This window comes from Aquarana catesbeiana, linkage group LG10, assembly GCF_042186555.1.
Source record: "Aquarana catesbeiana isolate 2022-GZ linkage group LG10, ASM4218655v1, whole genome shotgun sequence".
Taxonomy (NCBI): Eukaryota; Metazoa; Chordata; class Amphibia; order Anura; family Ranidae; genus Aquarana; species Aquarana catesbeiana.
Genome location: NC_133333.1, coordinates 6,024,120 through 6,046,543, shown reverse-complemented (window position 1 = coordinate 6,046,543; position 22,424 = coordinate 6,024,120). Strand labels below are relative to the sequence as shown.

Here is a 22,424-nt window from a genome sequence, read left to right as displayed (position 1 = left end):
TGTAAGAATTTTAGCAAGTGCTCCCACCTATCAAACCTCACAGGAATTTTGGTAGGATCAAGTTTTTTTTTTTTGCTTGTTTATTTTGTTCTGGTCAACATACGCTTTAATTCATGTGAGGCAGCTGAGTAGTAAGGCCATAGTTGAGTAGTAAAAGGCTGTAAGACCGACTCTCACCTGAGAGTCAGCTATGGTGTCCATACATCTTCTGCTTCACATGGCCCCTTCTCAAATGCACGATTCTGATTGGTCGCTGTGCAAAAATAATCAGGGAGGGTATTTTCACTCTTGTAACACTCTTTGCACACTAAGCCACGAAGAGATGACTCCAGCAATATCCAACATTCCAAAAACTTTATTAATCTGGGTTAGTAATCAGATTTTACAAGGCAGGTCGATACTCCCGGGAGGCAGGAAATGAGAAATAAAAAACAAACATTCTGTGACAACCAGGTTGGTCGCTGAGGCAATCCCCGGTCATGGAAATGACTTCTTAGGCCTCACTAAGGCAGGTGATTGACGTCAAAAGATTTTTTTTTTTTTCTCCATCACACCCGAATACCAGTAGAGCCTATCACAGATATAGATTTCATCGTATGGTTTCTGAGAAAGGGAAGTGCGAAGGATGGACATGACAGAGGAAAAACAAAAGTTATAAAATTTCAAGAAAACAGAAGTTTATGAAATAACAGAATATTAGTGTAGAAAAAAAATAGAATAGAATCACATCCTGTTATAGGCAACAATATAAGTCCCAAGGCATAAATAAACAACAATGTAAAAAGATGGAAATAGGAGGCTACAACTGAACCCCAACATCCACTCCTGCCATTGTACTGAGGGGGGAAGGGGGTGATCCCAATAACATCCTTGTGCCACCCTGAGCATTAAAAAATACAGATACAAACAAGAGGAACCTCTTCTGGAAAGGGAGTTATACCTTGGTTGTGTGTATGTATAGGACATGGAGATCAGGATCAAGATTCTTATAAGAAATAAACATCTACAATATACGAGCAAACGTTTGTAGACACCTGACCCTCACATCTATGGGAGCTTGTTGGACATCCTACTCCAAACCATCACCATCAAATATGGCACCACCGCCCTTCCTATGGCCATTTATATGAAGCTGACGCCCCCCCCCATGGCTTTAACGGCCTATACTGTTCTGGGAAGGCTTTCCGCAACATTTTGGGGTGTGCCTATAGAAATTTGTAGCCCATTTGTGCAGTCAAGTTGTTGGATGAGAAGACCCGGATCACCAATAAAGTTCCAATTCATCCAAAAATGGTGTTCAGTAGGGTTGAGGTCAAACCATGTCTTTATGTAGCTGGCTTTGTACACAGGGGACAGTCATGGTGGAACAGAAAAGGGTCTTCACCAAACTGTTACCACAAGGTGGGAAGAGTACAATTGTCTACAATGTCTTTGTATGATGTAGTCCTGTCCTGTCCCATGATGAGGCCAATCACGGTCTTTTCCCATGATGAGGCCAATCACGGTCTTTTCCCATGATGGGGCCAATCACGGTCTTTTCCCATGATGGGGCCAATCACGGTCTTTTCCCATGATGGGGCCAATCACGGTCTTTTCCCATGATGGGGCCAATCACGGTCTTTTCCCATGATGGGGCCAATCACGGTCTTTTCCCATGATGATGCCAATGAAGGTCTTTTCCCATGATGAGGCCAATCACGGTCTTGTCCCATGATGAGGCCAATCACAGTCTTGTCCCATAATGAGGCCAATCACAGTCTTGTCCCATAATGGGGCCAATCACAAACCCTTCCTATGATTAGGTCAATCACTGTTCCATCCCATGATGAGGGTAACCACTTGTTGGGGAACAGCCGTCTTGTTCCATGATGTACCAGTCACTGCAATGAGTCAACCCCCCCCCCCCCATGCCCAAATGGCCATTAATATTGAGTAGCCCCTCTCTCCTAATTGGCATTAATATGGTTTTCCTCCCGACCCCCCTTCCCACACAAAATGGCCATTAATATAGGTTTGCCCCCCTTGGGTCTAAAACATCCTGCCCCCTTCTAGGAAGGCTCCACAAGATTTTGGTGTGTCTGCGGAAATTTGTGCCCATTTGTGAGGTCAGGTTGTTGGATAAGAAGACCTGGCTAACCATTAAAGTTCATATTCATCCCAATGGTGTTCAGTAGGGCTGAGGTCAGGGCTCTGTACAGAACACTCGAGTTTCTCCAAACCAAACTGGTCGAACCAAGTCTTTATGTAGCTGGCTTTGTACCCAGGGGCACAGTCATGGTCGAAGAGAAAAGTCTTCACCAAACTATTGCCACAAGGTTAGAAGAGCACAATTGTCTACAATGTCTTTGTATGATGGAAAATTAAGAGTGCCCTTCTGGAGACACCTGATCTCCATCATTGAAGGTACTCCATGTACAACTGGCCATACAGTGTAAGTTTTTACTGCTGAGAGCACAATTGTCTACAATAGCGATTCCCAACCTCAGTCCTCAAGTACCCCCCCAACAGGCTGTTTTTGTAATTTCCATTGGATAAAACAATCGGTCATAAATACCAAGCCATTGACACTGCTTCTAAACATGACCGGGGTACTAGAGGACTGACATTGGGAACTCGAGTTCTTCCACACCAAAGTTCAAATGTTTCCATTGAAGGGTCCTGGTAATACTGTATCATGCAGACATTGAAAACAATTGTCTTGTGGTAATAGAGCATTTTTGAATTCAGGTACTGATATTGGGTGAGAAGACCTGGCTCACCATTAGAGTTCCAATTCATCCCAAAGGTGCTCAGTAGGGACAATGCCAGGGCTCTCTGAAGGTCCCCACTCATGTTTTCCCATACCAAACTGGTCAAACCATGTCTTTATAGAGCTCGCTCCACTCTTCTGGGAAGGCTTTCCTCAAAAATGTAGAGTCTGTCTGTGAATTTTGGCCCATTCAGCCAAAAGAGTATTTGTGAGGTCAGGATCACCATCGGCATTCCAGTTCACCCCAAAGGTGTTTAGTAGGGTTGAGTCCGGGGCTCTGTGCAGGACACTTAAAGCAGAAGTAAACCCATCCATAAAACAGTTTCATTTCTGGCACGTACCGGAAATGTAATACTCCTATTGGTTGTGTCCTCAACCACACTGTCAAACCATCCAATGGCTGGCGTCATAACTGATCACATGTGCAGCATCATGGCAGTTGTAGATTAAACAGAAGCAAAGATGGCAGCTTCCTTTGCTGAAAACGATAGGGGGGGTTTACTTACACTTTAAGTTCCTCCACACCAAGCCAGACAAGCCATGTTTTTATGGAGCTGGATTTGTACACAGGGGCACGATCATGGTGCAACAGAAAAGAGTCTTCACCAAACTGTTACCACAAGGTTGGAAGAGCACAATTGTCTACAATGTCTTCATATGATGGATAATTAACAGGACCCTTCACTGGAGACACCTCAACTCTATCATTGGAAGAGGGGGCATATACAACTGCTCATACATTGTAAGTTTTTACTGCTGAGAGCTCAAATTGCTTTTAAAGGCCAGGAAATCTAAAACACAAAGGACTGGCACGGATCAGTTATTACCTTTTATGCAGACACCAACATCCAATACCGACAGTTCTTTCAATTTATAATTCAGATTTCTTGGTCCTTTAACAAGGCGACATGTGAGACAGTGAACTTCAGGAAAGCAGCAGGCCGCAGAGGAATAAATGGTTCAGATTTATGTACAGATGTGTATGTTAGTATAAACCTTTATCAAGAAATCTTTGCTTACATAACTCATATTTTATATTTACTGTATAGACCGTCCTATAGAATTCATGATGTGAATCGTGTTTTATGGTTTTGTGCTTATTCACATCTTAAAAAAAGACGAAAGGTTCTTGCCTTGACTTTAATGTAGAAGCTGTCAAAGGAAGGCTATGCCCAGTGCGAAAAAGGAAAGTGGATTTGATATATGAGCAACCTCTGAAACATCTGGGCAACAATGAAGGTGGCACCGTCTCTTATTTACAGTTTGGAGAATCCATCAGGGAAGGGTGACATCATCATGTGTCTATACCAGGAGTCTCCAAACTTTCTAAACAAAGGGCCAGTTTACTATCCTACAGACTTTTGGGGGACGGGACTGTGGCCATTCGAGGTAGAACATATTCCACTATCAGTGGGAGTAAATATTGTGCCATTTTTGGTGTCAATGAGCACAATTGGGCCCTGTCATTGGGTGGGAAGAATCATGTCCCACGTTGGTGTCACTGGGAGGAATTGTGCCCCATCATTGGTGCTATTGGGAGGAATTATGCCCCTTCATTGGTGTCAGAGAATGAACTATTGCCCCAGGGACCAAATAAAAGCAAGCAAAAAGGCCGCATCCGACCCCTGGTCTATACAATGGCTGTAGAAGCTGAGTGACCCTTGGATTCTGGTATCTGCTTTCTTGATTAGTGGCCCCACAACACAGGGATTGGGATTAGCAGTATTTTACAGTCCTGATACTAGAGGGCTTCACTGCACACCGGATCGCAGGAGAGGACAGATGGGGACAGGTAGCTTCGCTCTCAATTGCCACTCTGTGGCTCTTCCATCTGCCACCACTTGAAGCTGAACGGCTTCCGGCGTACATTGGTGCCGCAGTGCACCTCACCAAGCTTCTTGTGGTAGGACACCACATCGTCAATGAAGGTGCAGGTCAGGTCCAGTGGCTTGAGCTGGTCGACGACATAGTCCTCCAGGCAACAGGTCTCCTTGATGACTGGACCGTATGGCTTAGGAATTCCCAGTATCTTTCCCAAGACGATCATATTAACCTGAAGGAAAGAAAAACACGAGGACAACGGTCAAAGAGGAGAAAAGCATAAAGGCAAAAATATTTCTCATGCCGTTACAATATATAGTGAAATGTTTGTGGGTATCTGACCATCACATCTATACAAGCTTGATGGGCATCCCATTCCGAAACCATAGCCATGAATATGGAGTTGTCCCCCTTCGAGGCTCCACACTTCTGGGAAGACTTTCTACAAGATTTTGGAGGGTGTCTGTGGGAATTTGTGCCCATTTGTGAGGTCAGGATGCTGGATGAGAAGACCTGGCTCACAATCAGTTGTCTAAGTCATCCTAAAGGTGTTCAGTAGGGTTGAGGTCAGGGCTCTGTGTAGGACACTCGTGGTTTGACCAGTTTGATTTGGAATAACGCGAGAGTCCTATATAGAGCCCTGACCTCAACCCTACTGAACACCTTTGGGATGAATCAGAATGCAGATTGTGAGCCAGGTCTTCTCATCCAACATCAATACCTGTCCTCACAATTCATCCCAAAGGTGTTCATTAAGATTGAGGTCATGGCTCTGTGCAGGACACTCAAGTTCATCTACACCAAACTGGTCAAACCATGTCTTTATGAAGCCAACCCCACTCCTCTGGAAAGGTTTTGTAAACTATTTTTGAGTGTGTCTGAGGGAATGTGTGACTATTTAGCCTAAAAAGCATTGGTGAGGTCAGGTATTCATGGTGGTTGAGAAGACCTAGCTCACAACCCAATTCATCCTAAAGGTGATCAGTAGGGATGGGATCAGGGCTCTGTGCAGGGCACTTCAGTTCGTCACTACCAAACTGGTCACACCATGTCTTTATGAAGCTGGCTTTGTACACAGGGCACAGTCATGGGTGGAGCAGAAAAGTGTCTTCACCAAACTGTTACCACAAGGTTGGAGGAACACAATTTATACACAAAGGATAATATATGTCCACACTCAAACACAAATAAAAATTAAGCAGCCAGCTACAATTTGATTACAAATTAAACCATAATAAAATAATAAGTGGCACTCATAAAATATATAATAGTGATAAACTTAATGCAAAGTCCATTCTAAAAAGGAAGTCTGAAGATGAAAGTCCCAACACCAGCTTCGAAGTGAGAAATTAATATACACAGCACCACAGTGATGGGGCAAATCTCCTTACCAGAGCAAGTAAACCCTCAAATGTTATCTTCAGAGATCCTTTTTAGAATAGGCTTTGTATGGAGGAGAACAATTGTCTACAACAGTGGTTCCCAAACTCAGACCTCAAGTACCCCCAACGGACTATGTTTTGGGAATTTCCATTAGATAAAATACGTCTCATAAATACCAAGCCATTGACATTGATTGAAAACATGACCTGATGGGGGTATTTAAGGACTGACATTGGAAACTCAAGTTCCTCCACACCAAACTGGTCAAACCATGCCTTTATGGAGTTCACCCCCTTTCCCCCAAACCATTAATATGAAGTCCCCCCCTATGTGACTAACATCCTACACTCTTCTGGAAAGACTTTCCATAAGATTTTGGAGGGTGTCTGTGGGAATTTGTCCTATCTGTGAGGTCAGGTAAGGTTGTTGGGTGAGAAGACCTGGCTTACACGTTGGGCCTCACATTGGGCGCCAAAAATAAAGACCTGGTGTGATCAGCCTTCCAATTCGTCCCAAAGGTGATCAGTAGGGATGAGGTCAGTTCCTCACTCAAGTTCCTCCACACCAAACTGGTCAAACTATGTCTTTACAAACTTGCACCACTTTTGTGGCTAGAACATCCTCCACTCTTCTGGGAAGACATTCCACAAGATTTTGGAGGGTGTTTGAGGGAATTTGTGCCCACTGGTGAGGTCAGGTACTGATGTTGGATGAGAAGACCTGACTCACAATCAGCGTTCCAGTTCATCCCCAAGGTGTTCAGTAGAGCTGAGGTCAGGGCTCTGTGAAGACCACTCCAGTTTCTCAACACCCAACTGGTCAAACCATGTTTTTTTGGGGTGTGTCTTTGTACACATGGGGGGCACAGTTCGGATGGAACAGAAAAGGGTCTTCACCAAACTGTTACCGCAAGACTGGAAGAGCTTAACTGTCTACAAAATCTTTGTATGATGGAGTAATAACAGGACCCTTCACTGGAGACACAAGGCCTTCACTATTTGAAAGGGGGGGGGGGGGGGTCTACATATTTTTGGGTCATATAGTGGAACTTTGTCACTGGTTCCACCATGACAAGACCAGTCACCACCTTTAGTGTCTGAACCGACAGTCAACCAGAGCGATATCTAAAAGAAGAAGATACAGGTACAAGTAAAAGTTGATGCCACTGCGGTCACATGAACCAGGTAGACACTTGACTAACCATATTGGGAAAAAACGCGGTAGCCTGTCCATCCTGCAGTTTGAACAAAGCTGGAATATCGATAATGTCGTCTTCTGTCAGACCGAGCTCCCGCTTCAGGATATCACGATTCCAGTCGATGCAGTGCTGTCGAGGGACAAACCATAAATAAAAACCTGACAATCCATAAATATTAACGTGAACCAGTGCTTTTGCTCTTCCTAAGCCCTAGGAGTCCATATCTACTTACCTTGCTCTCCTCCTCCCACCCATCCACTTTTCAGCCACCCCACCAATGAATCCTAAAACAGAACTAAACCCATCGATTCAACAGTTTAAAAAAAAAAACTCGGACTCGGGTTTTCCTGACATTGCGTATTCTGGTATCCTCTGTACCTGGACCACGTACAGGAATTCCCTCCATATTCCTCACCTGAGCGTATCTGTTCTCCTTGACGATAATATCCGTGGAGAGGACCTTGGTGACCGTCCACCTCTTGGTTTCAAATCCTGCAATGACACCCGGACAGTCCCGTTAAATTTTGTCTCAATCTACATTGATGGATACTTCAAAAATAAATAAATAAATAAATAAATAAATAAATACCCCAAAATCACCTCCAGCCAAATCGGCAGAGACCCCACCTCCACACCAACTCACCACAGGGAACGCTAGATGCCTCAGCTCCAATTTTTTTTTTTAATGCCAATGGCGCAGCATTTAGTGTTTGTTCAGCCAATTGTTTTATGTTTTGGATAAGCGGGGGGGGAAGGATCAGAAGCCGGTGGTGCCTGCTCCATTAGGGGCGCCGCCCCCCAATTCATGCGCCCGGCTCTTAATCTAAATGCACAAAGCAAGGTCCATAAAGACATGGATGAGTGAGTTTGGGGTGGAGGAACTTGACTGGCCTGCACAGAATCCTGACCTCAACCCCGATAGAACACCTTTGGGATGAATTAGAGTGGAGACTGCGAGCCAGGCCTTCTCGTCCAACATTAGTGCCTGACCTTACAAATGCTCTTCTGGAAGAATGGTCAAACATTCCCATAGACACCCTCCTAAACCTTGTGGACGGCCTTCCCAGAAGAGTTGAAGCTGTTATAGCTGCAAAGGGCGGAGCCAACTCAATATTGAACCCTACGGACTAAGACTGGGATGTCATTAAAGTTCATGTGCGTGTAAAGGCAGGCGTCCCAATACTTTTAGGATCCCCCCATCATGGATCCCACCCATCTGATTGGCTGCAGTCACTGTTCGGAAACTTTTCCCATCTGGTTCCTTGGACTTCTCAATGAAAGCTCATCAAGCCCGGTGGTGTTGGCAGCGCCACCCACAGGTCAAATTTGCCTAGTTCACGGGAACGGCCCATGTATGACCAGTCCAACAGAGGTGATTGTTAAGAGAACAATCGATATGTAAGTGAAGCCACGTACCCTGGAGAATGGCCACGTCTCCGTGTCCTTCCTGCTTCTTGTCCTGCAGGATTCGGAGACAAACGGCCGGACTGGCCAGGAGGAGGCGGAAACCCTGGAGAGAAGAGAAGAGAAGAGGAGACCCCATCAGAGAATCCCCCACCGACCGAGACAATATAAACCGCCCCAAACAGGTTCAAACCTGCACTGGGAAATGACAATTGTAAACCCAAAAGGCTTAAATCTGATTGGTTGCTGTGCGACAATACAGAAAGGTCTCACTGCGTGCGTGTGACGGCTTCTATGAACTAAGGAGCAATTCAGGCGATACTCAAACCATCCACCTGGTGGCAGCATTACACAGCCTGGAGAAAATTCCTCTTCCAAAAAAAGCCAAAATTACAACTGTCACCTTCAAGACCCATGTGTAATATGATGTGCAATGCTCTGCAGCACTCTGCACTGAATGACTTGCAATGCTCTGCAGCGCTCTGCACTGAATGACGTGCAATGCTCTGCAGCGCTCTGCACTGAATGACGTGCAATGCTCTGCAGCGCTCTGCACTGAATGACGTGCAATGCTCTGCAGCGCTCTGGATGAATGACGTGCAATGCTCTGCAGCGCTCTGGATGAATGACGTGCAATGCTCTGCAGCACTCTGGATGAATGACGTGCAATGCTCTGCAGCACTCTGTATGAATGACGTGCAATGCTCTGCAGCACTCTGTATGAATGACGTGCAATGCTCTGCAGCACTCTGCATGAATGACGTGCAATGCTCTGCAGCACTCTGCATGAATGACGTGCAATGCTCTGCAGCACTCTGCATGAATGATGTGCAATGCTCTGCAGCACTCTGCATGAATGACGTGCAATGCTCTGCAGCACTCTGCATGAATGACGTGCAATGCTCTGCAGTATTCTGTATGAATTATGTGCAACGTTCTGCATGAATTATGTGCAACGTTCTGCAGTGTGCTCTATGATGCGCAATGATTGTTCTCTATTGAATGATGTTCAATGCTCTGCAGTGTTTTGTGTCAATAATGTACAATGCTCTGCAGCACTCTGTATGAATGGTGTGCAATGCTCTGCTGCATTCTGTATTGAATGATGCAATGCTCTGTATGTATGATGTGCAATGCTCTGCAGTGTTCTGTATGTATGATGTGCAATACTCTGCAGTATGCTGTATAAATTATGTGCAATGCTCTGCAGCGTGCTCTATGATGCGCAATGGTTCTGCTGTATTCTGTGTTGAATGATATGCAATGCTCTGCAGTGTCTTGTATCAATGATATGCAATGCTCTGCAGTGTTCTGTATCACTGATATGCAATGCTCTGCAGCATTTTGTATCAATGATGTTCAATGCTCTGCAGTGTCTTGTATAAATGATATGTAATGCTCTGCAGTGTTCTGTATCACTGATATGCAATGCTCTGCAGCGTTCTGTATCACTGATATGCAATGCTCTGCAGCGTTCTGTATCACTGATATGCAATGCTCTGCAGCGTTTTGTATCAATGATGTGGAATACTCTGATGCTCCTATATTCAGTTCCGTCACACATTATAAAGAACGTCCCTCCAACTCCCGCAGGACACAACCGGCGCGGTGGACTTACCTTCTGATTCGGCGCCGGCACAAAAGTCAAGAACTCGTCCACGTGACCCACAAACAGCCAATCGCTGAAGAGCTCGATGGGCGGCTGAACCCGCTGGGCGTGCAGGAAATCCCTCACCACTTTGGTCATCCGTCTCCCGGAGGTGCTGCGCGGTACGAGAAGAACAAAATGATTTACCGGAAAACAAACCAGCAAAACACCTTCCCTGCTTCTTCTCTGAACAGAACAAACCGGGCAAAATAAGACATAAAATGTGCCGCTCCGCAGATATTCGTGCAGAAATACGTCAGATGTACATTTGCATGCAGAGGATGGCAAAGCTTTTTACGTAAAGTGGTAGTAAACCGCAGCATTAAAAAAAATAAATAAATAAAAAATCCCCTCTAAGACAACGGCATGATGTGCTAGTATGCATCGCATACTAGCACATTCTGAAATACCTTAGAATGAAGTCCTCCAGCGGTGCGCTGTCACTGATAACCGGGTCTTCCTTCCGGGTTTGTGGGCTCCGACTGTATGAGTGGCCCTGGAGCCCCCGATGACGTCACTCCCAAGCCGCCGGCTTGAGCACGGTATGCCGGACCTTCACAGCGCCGGTGATATCAATGGCTGCATCCAGTGTGAATATCTCCTCAACATCGCAAGTTTAGGGAATATTCACTGTACCTACAGGCGAGTCTTATTATACGGGGGGGGGGGGGGGGGGATAATGATTGGCTCTCCTGCAGATTGTGCAAGTTTTGCCCACTTACATGGAAATGAAGGGTCTATAATTTTTATCATAGGTGTATTTTATATGATAGAGACAGAATATCAACCAAACATCCAGAAAAAAACACACAATACAAATGTTATTAATGGAGTTCAGTGAGTAAAGTAAGTATTTGATCCCCAAGACATGACTTGGTGGAGAAACCCTTGTTGGTGATCACAGAGGTCAGACGTTTCTTGTAGATGGTGACCAGGTTTGCACACATCTCAGGAGGGATTTTGGTCCACTCTTCTTTACAGATCTTCTCTAAATCCTTAAGGTTTCTTGTCTGTCTCTTAGCAACTCGAAGTTTCAGCTCCCTCCATAAATTTTCTATAGGATTGAGGTCTGGAGACCAGCTAGGCCACTCCATGACCTTAATGTGCTTCTTCTTGAGCCAATTCTTTGTTGCCTTGGTGGTATGTTTTGGGTCATTGTCATGCTGGAAGACCCATCCATGACCCATCTTCAGTGTTCTGGATGAGGGAAGAAGGTTCTCATCCAAGATTTTACAATACATGGCCCCGTCCATTGGTCCTTCAATGTGGCAAAGTCGGCCTGTACCTTTAGCAGAGAAACATCACCAAAGCATCATGTGTCCACCTCCGTGTGTGACTGTAGGGATGATGTGTGACTGTAGGGATGGTGTTCTTAGGGTCATAGTCATCATTTTTCTTCATCCAAACACGGCGAGTCGAGTTAATGCCAAAGAGCTCAATTTTGGTCTCATCTGACCACAGCACTTTCTCCCAATCCATCTCTGAATCATTTAGATGTTCATTGGCAAACTTCAGATGTTCCTGTACATGTGTCTTGAGGAGGGGGACCTTGCGGGCACTGCAGGATTTCAATCCACGGCAGCGTATTGCGTTAATAATGGTTTGTTTGGTGACTGTGGTCCCAACTGCCTTGAGATCATTCACAAGCTCCTCTCGTGTAATTCTGGACTGATCCCTCACTTTTCTCATTATCATCCTCACCCCACAAGGGGAAATCTCGCATGGGAGCTCCAGACCGAGGGCGATTGATGGTTATTTTGTATTTCTTCCATTTGCGAATAATCGCTCCAACAGTTGTCTCCTTCTCACCAAGCTTCTTGCTGATGGCCTTGTAGCCCATTCCAGCCTTGTGCAGGTCAACAGTCTTGTCCCCAACGTCCTCTGACAGCTCTTTGGTCTTGAAAGAGATTTTGGTCCACTCTTCTTTACAGATCATCTCTAAATCCTACAATTTTTTTTCCTGGTTTCTGGTGAGTGTCCATTTTAGAAGGTGGTGGTGTCTAGCGTATTGGTGAAAATTTATCAATCACGGATGTGGATTTGTGCACGCGATATTCGGATAATCATCTTTGGAAGAGGAATATTGGGACCGTTCTTTGTTTAACACATGGATTTTATTCTTGATGAAGAAGGATCATTTTCATTTTTCATTTCTTTGTAAGTGGGCAAAACCTACACAATCTGCAGGAGATCAAATCATTATTTTCCCCCCACTGTAGACTTACCTGTAGTTGCAAGTCCAAAAAAAAAAAAAAAAAAAAAAGAAGACTTTAAAAAAATCAAATCTGCAATATTTTTTAGTAGGACGGGAATGGAACAACTTTTTTTTTTTTGCTGGAGATTGGAGGCTTTTTTTTGAATGGGACGTTCCCAGTGTGAGGTTATGTCATATATACGGTCCATACCGGTGTCCTCTGCGTGTGTGCCGCCACGGCGCCACCTCTGGTGGGGGCGCGGGGGGAGGGGAGGGGTATTCTAGGGTTTCTAGGGATGAGGTAAGCGCGGAGACCCTCACAAATAAACTATGCCCGCTCAGCAATGTGCCTCCAATGGCCCAAGGTGTTTACTGCCATTCATGTGACAGCTGATGATCTAGAATTACTCAGAACCCGTCCAACCCACCAAGACAAGAGAGGGGGGGGGGGGGCACAGAGGACACGGGTCCGCACGTTATATATTCGGCTGTATACTTATATCTCCCCAAACACCATCGGCTCATCATTAAAGACGCCGGGTTTACCAACTCGCTGTGCGGGAAACGCGCATCTCCTGTGCATCTGGCAAAAACGGGTTGTGGTCACCAAAACAGTTGGAACCACAGAACCGTGCCATATGGTGCCGCGTGATTTAAAAAAGAAAAAAAAAAAAAGAAGAAGCATTATAAAAAGTTTCTTTACAAATAAAATAAAAAAAATTCATTTTTTGATTCTGCACTTTATTTTAAGATTGATGAAGAAAGCAAATGAAAAAAGGGAAAAAATCTAATTTAATGTAATTTAATGGTTAGAAAAATAGAAGGAACAACAAAAATCAGCAAATAAGGAGATAATCAGGGAGGAGGAAGAAGGAGTTCATCCACATTGATTAGAGGAAAACTAATAGTTATTAAGAGGTTTAAACAGCAACACATTTTATTAGAATTAAAAAAAACATTTTTTTTTTTTTTTACTTATCAGGTTGCTTTGATCAATGTTTATAAACAATGTTACTTTGTATCTCTCTATATCTCCTGACTGACCAATGTTTATAAACAATGTTACTTTGTATCTCTCTATAGCTCCTGTCTGATCAATGTTTATAAACAATGTTACTTTGTATCTCTCTATATCTCCTGTCTGACCAATGTTTATAAACAATGTTACTTTGTATCGCTCTCTATCTCCTGTCTGATCAATGTTTATAAACAATGTTACTTTGTATGTCTCTATCTCCTGTCTGATCAAAAAAAAAAAGAAAATTTGAAAAAAAAAAAAAAAAAAATTAAAAAAAGCACCTGCTGTACTTTTTGCATGTTCCCGTACATATGGCAGCCCACTGAAAATAATGGGCTGTGGAAACGCACCAAAAAATTCCTTCCTTTTTTTTATTTTTTTGTGGTTTTTTTTTTTACTTTTTTTGGGTCATTCGTTATGATCACAATTCAATAATTCATAAATTCGAAAGAATAACTAACGAATAAATAACTATTAAATTATAGGTATTGGAATTTCCTTTCAAAATATGGCTGTCAGTGAAAGTAACAAATACGAATTCATCCCGAAGTTACGAATTATCGGAAATAACTAATGCCGCATCTAAACAAATGGAACGCAACAAATTCATAATAAAAAGTTTTTATTATTATTGTTAATCATTATTAATTTGTTACATTCCATTCGTTTAGACGCGGCATTCGTTATTTTGGATAATTTGTAACTTCGGATAAATTTGTATTCTTTACGTTCACTGACAGCCAAATTTGAAAGGAAATTCCAATACCTATAATTTAATAGTTAGTAATAGTTAAGTTATTTTTAGTTAGTTATGATTTCAGATTTTGGAATGTTCGGGTTTTCGAATCTCTGAATATTTGGAAAAATTAGTTAAAACGGGTTTTCGTTAATTTGGATATTTCCGAATTAACGAATTTGACGAAATTCGTTAAAAAAAAAAAAAAAACAAATTCGGAAGGTAACGAAATGCACCTGTCTAGAACAAAGCCAAATCTGCACTCTCTAAACCAGTGGTCCTCAACCCTGTCCTCAAGTACCCCCAACAGGCCATGTTTTGAGAATTTCTCTGAGATAAAATAGCGGTCCAAAATACCAAGCCATGGACTCTGCAAGATAAAGGAAAACCTGCAAACATGGCCTGTTGGGGGGACTTAAGGACAGGGTTGAGAATCTAAACCACCCCCATGGGTTGAAGGAAAGGAAATTGCATGGTTCCCCCCCATCAACACAGTCCATGTTGATGGGGGAATCCCTCCCACAGCACTATTGTGTTCTGCCAGCTGGGAGCCCTCCCCCACCAGCAGAATACTGATGGTGGGACCGATCGACCAGCCTGCCCATCGATGGACAGAAATTTAGCTGGTTCCTGCTAAAATAGATACATTTTATGATGCGTCTTTGGCTTAAGGACAGCACATGGAGGACCACCAGAAATTGCACACATGCGAACCAAAAAAAAAAAAATAATAATTTTAAAAAATTAAAAATAAAAATTAAGTTAAATCCTTACGTGGGAAAGCTGCTTCCAATCAGAATTCGCCCCAGTGGATAATTCTTGCCGCGGACGGTCACCGGCGGGCTCACTTCCAGATTCCCGAAGGAGTCCAGGCTGGTCACCTCGTCAGCATCCGCCACTTTTGTGACATAGCCGAAATCTGGTCCCTGAAAAAAAAAAAAAAAAAGAAAAAAGGGAGACGGTGGGGATCAGGATCCTTATTGATGTCATGTGAAGGTCATTGTCAGATCTAGGAATAGTAAATAATACATCATTTTAAGAGTGGAGGAACAAGACTGGCCATGATCAGGTACAATGAGCCCCCTCTACACTGGCATGGCCTTACAGAGCTTGAGATATTCTGCAAAGAAGAATGGGCAGAAATGTCCTCTCTAGATGTGCAAAGCTGGTAGAGACATCCCCAAAAAGACTTGTAGAGAAAGGGGGTTCTACAAAGTATTGACTCCGGGGGGCGCCATACAAATGCCCCCCCCCCACCACCACCACACTTTTCACATATTTATTTTTAATCATTTATCATTTTCCTTCCACTTCACAATTATGTGACACTTTGTGTTGGTCTATCACATAAAATCCCAATAAAATACATTTATGTTTGTGGTTGTAACATGACAGAATGTGGGGAATTTCAAGGGGTATGAATACTTTTTCAAGGCACTGTATGTATAACAGACAATATAAATGGACTATAGATAAACTTTTACATGAACCTCCCTTAAAAGATTTTACACAATGCATCCCCCCGTCCGGAGCGGTGACATCAGGAGAGAGAATCTCAGATTTTCTGCACTTTTACCCCGGTACTGCAACACCCCCCCCCCCCCCCCCCAACTCCGGACGGGGACAGGAGGCAGTAAAAACGAGGCACGCCTGGGAATAGGAGCAGAAATATCCATCATGCGCTGATTACTGCGACCGGCGTGGCAGCTGCTAAGCTCCGCTGTAGTTGGCGTCCCAGAATGTGTTGCCTGTTGGCCGCCCACCCGAGCTGACTTTCTATAACAGATTGTGATTAACCGACTGGCGTCCTCTATAAAATCGCAAGACAATCTGCAAAATGCCCGGGAAACCTGCCCAGAAAATTCACAGCTACTGAAGTCGGCACATTATGACCGGCGCGACACATGGCAGACGTGAAAGAGACGTCTTCGCACGCATGGCAGACCCGCCACTTAAAGGGACGCACCACTACTCGGGAGAACTTTACCCGATTCAAACCGGGAACACCCCCCCCTCCCTTCCCGCGCCTCCTTCCTGCGCCTCCTTCCTGCCCAGGCCAATTCTCAGCTTTCAGCGCTGTCACATTTTAAATGCCAATTACTCAGTCATGTAACATTGTAACCACATGATATTTTTATCATTTTTTTTTTGGAGACAGATAGAGCTTTTGGTGGTATTTAATCATCACTGTGTTTTTATTTATTTTCTGCTAATATATATATATTAGCAATAAATGTATTTTTCATTGTCTGTTATAAAAGGTTTCAAATAAAGAATCTTTCGTTATAAATTTAGGCCAAAATGTATTCTGCTACATTTCTCAGGTGAAAAATCACCCAAATCAGTGAATATTATTTAGTCTGTAGTCCACAAACTATGAGAGAGAGAGAGAGATGTAGAGAGAGAGATAGAGAGAGATGTAGAGAGAGAGAGATAGAGAGAGATAGAGAGAGATGTAGAGAGAGAGAGAGAGAGAGAGAGAGATGTAGAGAGAGAGAGATGTAGAGAGAGAGAGATGTAGAGAGAGAGAGATGTAGAGAGATGTAGAGAGAGAGAGATGTAGAGAGATGTAGAGAGAGATGTAGAGAGAGAGATGGAGAGAGAGAGAGATGGAGAGAGAGAGAGAGAGAGAGATGTAGAGAGAGAGAGAGATGTAGAGAGAGAGAGAGATGTAGAGAGAGAGAGAGATGTAGAGAGAGAGAGAGATGTAGAGAGAGAGAGAGATGTAGAGAGAGAGAGAGATGTAGAGAGAGAGAGAGATGTAGAGAGAGAGAGAGATGTAGAGAGAGAGAGAGATGTAGAGAGAGAGAGAGATGTAGAGAGAGAGAGAGATGTAGAGAGAGAGAGATGTAGAGAGAGAGAGAGATGTAGAGAGAGAGAGAGATGTAGAGAGAGAGAGATGTAGAGAGAGAGAGAGATGTAGAGAGATGTAGAGAGAGAGAGAGAGAGGAGAGAGATGTAGAGAGAGAGAGATGTAGAGAGAGAGAGAGAGAGGAGAGAGATGTAGAGAGAGAGAGATGTAGAGAGAGAGAGAGAGAGAGATGTAGAGAGATGTAGAGAGAGAGAGATGTAGAGAGATGTAGAGAGAGAGAGAGATGTAGATAGAGAGAGAGATGTAGATAGAGAGAGAGATGTAGAGAGAGAGAGAGATGTAGAGAGAGAGAGAGATGTAGAGAGAGAGAGAGATGTAGATAGAGAGAGAGAGAGAGAGAGAGAGAGAGATGTAGATAGAGAGAGAGAGAGAGAGAGAGAGATGTAGATAGAGAGAGAGATGTAGAGAGAGAGATGTAGAGAGAGAGATGTAGAGAGAGAGATGTAGAGAGAGAGAGAGATGTAGAGAGAGAGAGAGAGATGTAGAGATAGAGAGATAGAGAGAGAGATATGTAGAGAGATAGATATAGAGAGAGATATAGAGATGTAGAGAGAGAGAGAGATGTAGAGAGAGAGAGAGAGAGATGTAGAGAGATAGAGAGATGTAGAGAGATGTAGAGAGATGTAGAGATAGAGAGATAGAGAGAGAGATATGTAGAGAGATAGATATAGAGAGAGATATAGAGATGTAGAGAGAGAGAGAGAGAGAGAGAGAGAGAGAGAGAGAGAGAGAGAGAGAGAGATATGTAGAGAGATAGAGAGATGTAGAGAGAAAGAGAGATATAGAGAGAAAGAGAGAGGGAGAGAGAGAGAGATAGAGATATATAGAGAGAGATACCGATATAGAAAGAGAGATAGAGATAGAGAGAAATCTATATATAGATATCTATATCTAGATATATCTATAAAAAAAAATCAGTCATCAGGACAGTACAAATACCCCCCAAAATCAGCCCTTTTAAGCAAGTAGACAGCCGAAGGTATTTAGTAAGAGGCATGGTAAGTTTTTTGGAGTTCTAACTTTTTGTCACAATTTTTTGGAAAATTAAGAAATTTATTTGTATACATCATGATCAAAGAAATAAAATTTCTTTATTTTTTTCAAATTTTTTTTTTTTTTTTTTTTTTTACATACTGTCACCAGTACTTGTTATCAGCTTCTTGCAGCTCCCGTACAGCAGAGCTAAGACTGGGGGAGGGAGATGCACCTCCTTGGACTTAACTCAGTGTGCCTGCGCTTTTTACAAAGAAGCTGCCTTCTGTCAAAATATCCAGCGGAGATCGGCATTGCGAGTTTTATGGGTTTTTTTTTTTTTTTTTTTTTTTTTAATCGGCTGACTTCACACTCGGCTTCTATTTAAAACGCAGGGATCAGCGAGTCTTAATTCAATTTACACCTCACTCACTCAGCACAGCTGACCGTCACAGAGATCGTCTGACAGATATACAGCGTGGTGACCCCCCCCCCGAGACGTGTCGGCCAGGCGCGGGACTCGCGGCAAAGTGACACCGCACCATAACGATAACAGGGTGCGGCTTCGTTCCAGAGAGTGATGAGGGATACCGTGACAACGGAGATGGAAACAGATTATCTCCATCCACTCAGCTACATAGTGATGAGTCCGAGCCGAGAACACCGAGTACTGGCAGCACCAGAGAGTCTTCTCACACAGAATGACTCTCTAGTGATTGGATAGGCTGCATTCTCAGTGATGTCACCGCTCTCTAGTGATTGGATAGGCTGCATTCTCAGTGATGTCACCGCTCTCTAGTGAATGGATAGGCTGCATTCTCAGTGATGTCACCGCTCTCTAGTGAATGGATAGGCTGCATTCTCAGTGATGTCATCGCTCTCTAGTGAATGGATAGGCTGGATTCCCAGTGATGTCATCGCTCTCTAGTGAATGGATAGGCTGCATTCTCAGTGATGTCACCAGTCTCTAGTGAATGGATAGGCTGGATTCCCAGTGATGTCACCGCTCTCTAGTGAATGGATAGGCTGCATTCTCAGTGATGTCACCGCTCTCTAGTGAATGGATAGGCTGGATTCCCAGTGATGTCATCGCTCTCTAGTGAATGGATAGGCTGCATTCTCAGTGATGTCACCGCTCTCTAGTGATTGGATAGGCTGGATTCCCAGTGATGTCACCGCTCTCTAGTGAATGGATAGGCTGCATTCTCAGTGATGTCACCGCTCTCTAGTGATTGGATAGGCTGCATTCTCAGTGATGTCACCGCTCTCTATTGAATGGATAGGCTGCATTCTCAGTGATGTCACCGCTCTCTAGTGAATGGATAGGCTGCATTCTCAGTGATGTCATCGCTCTCTAGTGAATGGATAGGCTGCATTCTAAGTGATGTCATCGCTCTCTAGTGATTGGATAGGCTGCATTCTCTATGATGTCACCAGTTTCTAGTTGTGATGTAATGGCTAGACCTAAATGTTGGTAAACTTACCAGCAATTGCCGTATGGGAAAGTCTTTCAGTCCTCTGTCTCTCGGCGAATCCAACACGACTGGAAAACTTTTATGTGGAGCATGAATATACCCAAATTCCATCTCATCCTGCATATAAAGACATACAGAGATTATTAAATCTGACCATATATAGAATATATTAGCTGTAAACAGTACATCAATCAAAAGCAGTCATATCACCAAAAGAATAAAAAGACATTTCTAAAGAAGTTGACACTGGAGATACGGAGGACACGTGAGAGATCAACACTTCTTCACTAGATGAAAGCTGAAATCAGGCTCGCAGTGGGAGTGGCTTGTCTGTATGAAGTTGGGTGGAAGGAGGAGGTATTTATAGGGGCTCACAGCAGGAGCAGAGCTCAGAGTGGCGTCAGTGTGGTAGTGTGTGACTAGCAGTCCAAAAACAGGAAACGGAGCAGTGACACAGAACTGGAGACTCTGGAAAGTGTTGTCACCCTACTTACGATCAGCAAAGACAGAGTTTAGCAGTGGTGGGGGATACAACAAGAATTCCGAATATAAATCTACTTCTGGAAATATACTTCTTGCACCAACCTGCATCCAACGATCGCCGCGGTTGACATACTCGAAGCATATCTGGACCTTGAGCTTGGCATCGCTCACTAGATTGTTGATTGCCTTCAGGAAGAGGTAATTTTCTTTAACACTGTTGAAGGATAACAGATTAAATTTGAAGCCCTTTTTCGATCCAGAGCCAATCAGCAGATATTAGGAGCATTTCAGCCAATCCTCCCAAATCAGTTTGTTATTTTTGTCATCTGTAATTTATTTTATTTTTTTTAAATACGGGCTAGAGGCATCTGGTGTATCATCATAGCTGGAGGGTCCCCCAGGGCTATGATTTTAAGGGTTCCCCCAGGACCACGACGGTATGGGTCCCCACCCCCCAGGACCACGACGGTATGGGTCCCCACCCCCCAGGACCACGACGGTATGGGTCCCCACCCCCCAGGACCACGACGGTATGGGTCCCCACCCCCCAGGACCACGACGGTATGGGTCCCCACCCCCCAGGACCACGACGGTATGGGTCTCCCCCAGGGCCACGATGGTATGGGTCTCCCCCAGGGCCACGACGGTATGGGTCCCCCCCAGGACCATGACTGTATCAGTCAAGACGATATGGGTCACCCCAGGACCATGACGGTATGGGTCACTACGGTATGGGTCACCCCAGGACCATGACGGTATGGGTCACCCCAGGACCATGACGGTATGGGTCACCCCAGGACCATGACGGTATGGGTCACTCCAGGACCATGATGGTATTAGTCCCTTAGGGCCATGATGATATTAGTCCCTCAGAGCCATGATGGTATGGGCCCCCCCCCCCCCAGGATCATAAAGGTATGGGTCCCCCCCAGGGCCATGATGATTAGGATCCCCTGGGACCACGACAGTATGGGCCCTCCCAGGTGGTATTGGTCCACTAAAGCCATGTTTTAAAAAGTAGGGGTTTAGCCTTCCACCCAATGTTGAAGGTCATAGGGACTTGTTTCAACAATTCATCCTTCATAAAACCATCCCCTTGGGTACCATTCTGAGGAGGGGCATGCTATTTTTTGTTAATAGAGAGAAAAATAAGCCAGTTGGCATGTCTGATCTCCACTAACATGATTTCAGTGTCTTTTTTGGATTGTCAATGGTACAGATTTTTTATGGCTCATCTCTAGCCATAATTCTCTCATTCCAGGCAAACATTACCCAAGTTATAGGTACTCTGTGATATTGAGAACCCACAGGGGACAGACACCTCCCTACAGCCACTAGAACATCAAAGCCAAAAGTCCCCCTGCCACCCACATTACCTGCAGACGTAAACCTCGACGGGATCCAGAGTGTTGGGAGTGATTATGAGGGGAGAGATCCGAAATGCCACAGAGTCTGTGAATATTGGGGTTTCCGGAATGCCCTGGGATACAATGGAATCACAGAGTGAGATCACTTCATTTAAAACTCGGATAATACATAATCAACTTGCAAAGCCGGGATATTACCAACCGAATCCCTATATTGTGAATCTATGATCTTTGAACAAAAGTCTCAGCACATCAAATCAAAAAAGCTGAACTCTGGTGGACCTATTTATGTGAACTTGTATATTCATTTTTAGTAACAGACTGCCTTTAACCAACGTGTAGCGCTAGTGGTACCCCAATACCACCCCTAGGCCTTGATCATGGACTAAAAAACCTAAAATTTTAAAGGAATGGAAAATATCACAGAGGCTTCAATGGAGACAAAATTTCACTTGTGTTCGGGGTGATGGTGGTGTCTTATTCTTCTATGGGTTTCACATTGTGCTTCATCAGGAAGAATCGTTGGGAAAATTTGTAATATTAAGCGTGGCAACAAAACACTTTGGTATCAATTGAGGTTAATACCAAAGTGATTTGATGTCTTACTTTTTAGTTACATTATAGATCTTCCCAATGGGGACAAGGTGCTCGTGGTCTAAGCAGCCAAAACCAGGCGGACCTACTTCTTCGGGAGACCTGCCGAGACAAGGTCCACCCAAGTACTAGGTGGAGTTCCCCCAAAGGGAGACTCTAAGGTAGAGGGAGAACTTGACTTTAAGACCATGTGTCCTCCCAAGTCTTTCAGGGCAAGTCTGAGTTACCTACATCCTACTAATTGTGAGGGGTTTATTATATCTACAACTCACAGTACATTATCCTGGTGGTCATTATGTAGAATGCTTCTTCCAATGGTGGTAATTGGGAAGAAAACCCCCACCTCCTTTACAGATTGCTAAAAAGATCATTGGTGACAGTGACTACTTATCCGAGAGGTAAAAATTGTTTAATACTTAAGGAACCCCTAGTAACCCCTGAAGAAGTGCTAGGGTTCCACTGTACCCTGGTTGAGAAAGGCTGAGTTAGATGTTAACTGCCAAAACTTAA

At 44.0% G+C, this 22,424-nt stretch overlaps 1 protein-coding gene across 1 annotated transcript in view; it reads right to left on the bottom strand.

Annotated features, from left to right (window-relative positions):
• Positions 1-337: 337 nt before the first annotated feature.
• The window catches only part of LOC141110271 (protein-arginine deiminase type-2-like), a 59,582-nt gene continuing 37,495 nt past the window's right edge, over positions 338-22,424 (bottom strand). The window contains exons 8-16 of the mRNA XM_073601559.1: positions 21,330-21,433; positions 20,056-20,167; positions 19,480-19,587; positions 14,926-15,077; positions 10,174-10,318; positions 8,568-8,661; positions 7,567-7,643; positions 7,155-7,280; positions 338-4,802 (exon numbers count right to left, since the gene is read on the bottom strand). Of these exons, the coding sequence (XP_073457660.1) occupies positions 4,554-4,802; positions 7,155-7,280; positions 7,567-7,643; positions 8,568-8,661; positions 10,174-10,318; positions 14,926-15,077; positions 19,480-19,587; positions 20,056-20,167; positions 21,330-21,433 (1,167 nt within the window). The 3' untranslated portion in view covers positions 338-4,553. The remainder of the gene's footprint in view (positions 4,803-7,154; positions 7,281-7,566; positions 7,644-8,567; positions 8,662-10,173; positions 10,319-14,925; positions 15,078-19,479; positions 19,588-20,055; positions 20,168-21,329; positions 21,434-22,424) is intronic.